Source organism: Tamandua tetradactyla, chromosome 8 (genome assembly GCF_023851605.1).
Source record: "Tamandua tetradactyla isolate mTamTet1 chromosome 8, mTamTet1.pri, whole genome shotgun sequence".
Classification (NCBI taxonomy): domain Eukaryota; kingdom Metazoa; phylum Chordata; class Mammalia; order Pilosa; family Myrmecophagidae; genus Tamandua; species Tamandua tetradactyla.
Window position 1 is genome coordinate 125,222,318 of NC_135334.1, and position 1,465 is coordinate 125,223,782.

Sequence of the window (1,465 nt, forward strand, 5' to 3'; positions counted from 1 at the left end):
GGCGGCATGACTGGGAGAGGATGCAGCCCCACAGGACTATAAAAGTGCCTGCATGCCAACAATCATGAACGTGTGTGCATGTGTCCGTAGGAGATGCTATGCGCTCAATATCTGACTTAGAACATAGCTCAACTTCGAGTTTGGGGTTTATCTGTTGGGGTTTGCATCAATCTTATAGGAAACAAATGGTTTGACAGATAGATTGTTTTCTTGGTCTAAATTGATCTACTGCTTTTGCAGTCCCCAGCTGTTTCCAGATAAATCCATTATTCAAACCGACCCTGGACCATGGAGCCTGTGAACAACGTGACGGAGTTCATCCTGCTCGGCCTGACACAGAAGCGAGACGTGCAGAAGGTCCTCTTTGTCGTGTTCACCGTCATCTATTTAATCACCCTGGCAGACAACCTACTCATTGTCGTGACCATCATCACCAGCCCAGCCCTGAGATCCCCCATGTACTTTTTTTTGTCTTTCTTGTCTTTTCTAGATGGCTCTTTACCTTCTTCTACAACTCCCAAAATGATACTTGACTTACTTGCTGAGAAGAAAACCATCTCCTTTGTTGGGTGCATGACTCAGGTCTTCACAATGCATTTCCTTGGTGGAGTTGAGATCATCCTGCTCACGGTTATGGCCTATGACCGCTACGTGGCCATCTGCAGGCCCCTGCACTACATGGTCACAATGAACAGGCGGGTGTGTGGCCTCCTGGTCGCCATGTCCTGGGCTGGGGGATTTCTTCATGGTCTGATTCAAATCCTTTTCATTGTGTGGTTGCCCTTCTGTGGCCCCAAGGTCATTGACCACTTCATGTGTGACCTTTACCCTGTGCTGAAGCTCTCCTGCACTGACACACATATTTTTGGACCTTTTGTTGCTGCCAACAGTGGGTTCCTGTGCATGCTCAGCTTTTCCATCCTTATCACCTCCTACGTCCTCATCCTGTGCTCCCTGAGATCTCACAGCTCTGAAGGACAGCGGAAGGCTCTCTCTACCTGCACCTCACACATTACTGTGGTTGCTTTGTTCTTTATTCCCTGTATATTAGTATACCTTCGGCCCATGACCACCTTCCCCACAGATAAGGCTGTGGCTATATTTTATACTATGGTGACACCCATGCTAAACCCTTTAATCTACACACTCAGAAATGCAGAGGTGAAAAATGCCATGAGGAAGCTCTGGAGCCAAAAGTGAGCCTGGGAAAGAATTCATGTAAATAGATAAGATGAAACAAAATCTATTCATATTTTTAAGAATGAATGTGTCTAAAGCAAAAGATAATTGCCTTGCAATCAGATTATTTGTGTTTAAATTTATTGTTATCTGGAAACTTAAATGATTCCTCTTTCATAAAATATTGACATGTAATTAAATGGTGATTCTAGTTTTTCTCCAAATAGAGACTTCTTTACATATATAAATTATTGATCGAGGAGATATTTCTATAGACATAAATTGG

The 1,465-nt window shown here is 43.8% G+C and overlaps 1 protein-coding gene across 1 annotated transcript; it reads left to right on the forward strand.

The window, feature by feature from the left end:
* The first annotated feature begins 288 nt into the window (after positions 1-288).
* On the forward strand, positions 289-1,200 carry LOC143643798 (olfactory receptor 4C5-like). Its single transcript, XM_077112308.1, has one exon. The coding sequence runs from the start codon at positions 289-291 to the stop codon at positions 1,198-1,200; it is 912 nt and encodes a 303-aa protein (XP_076968423.1).
* The last annotated feature ends 265 nt before the right edge of the window (positions 1,201-1,465 follow it).

Coding starts and splice junctions, on each gene's coding strand:
- LOC143643798 (XM_077112308.1), top strand. CDS start 289: ATGGAGCCTGTGAACAACGTGACGGAGTTCATCCTGCTCGGCCTGACA.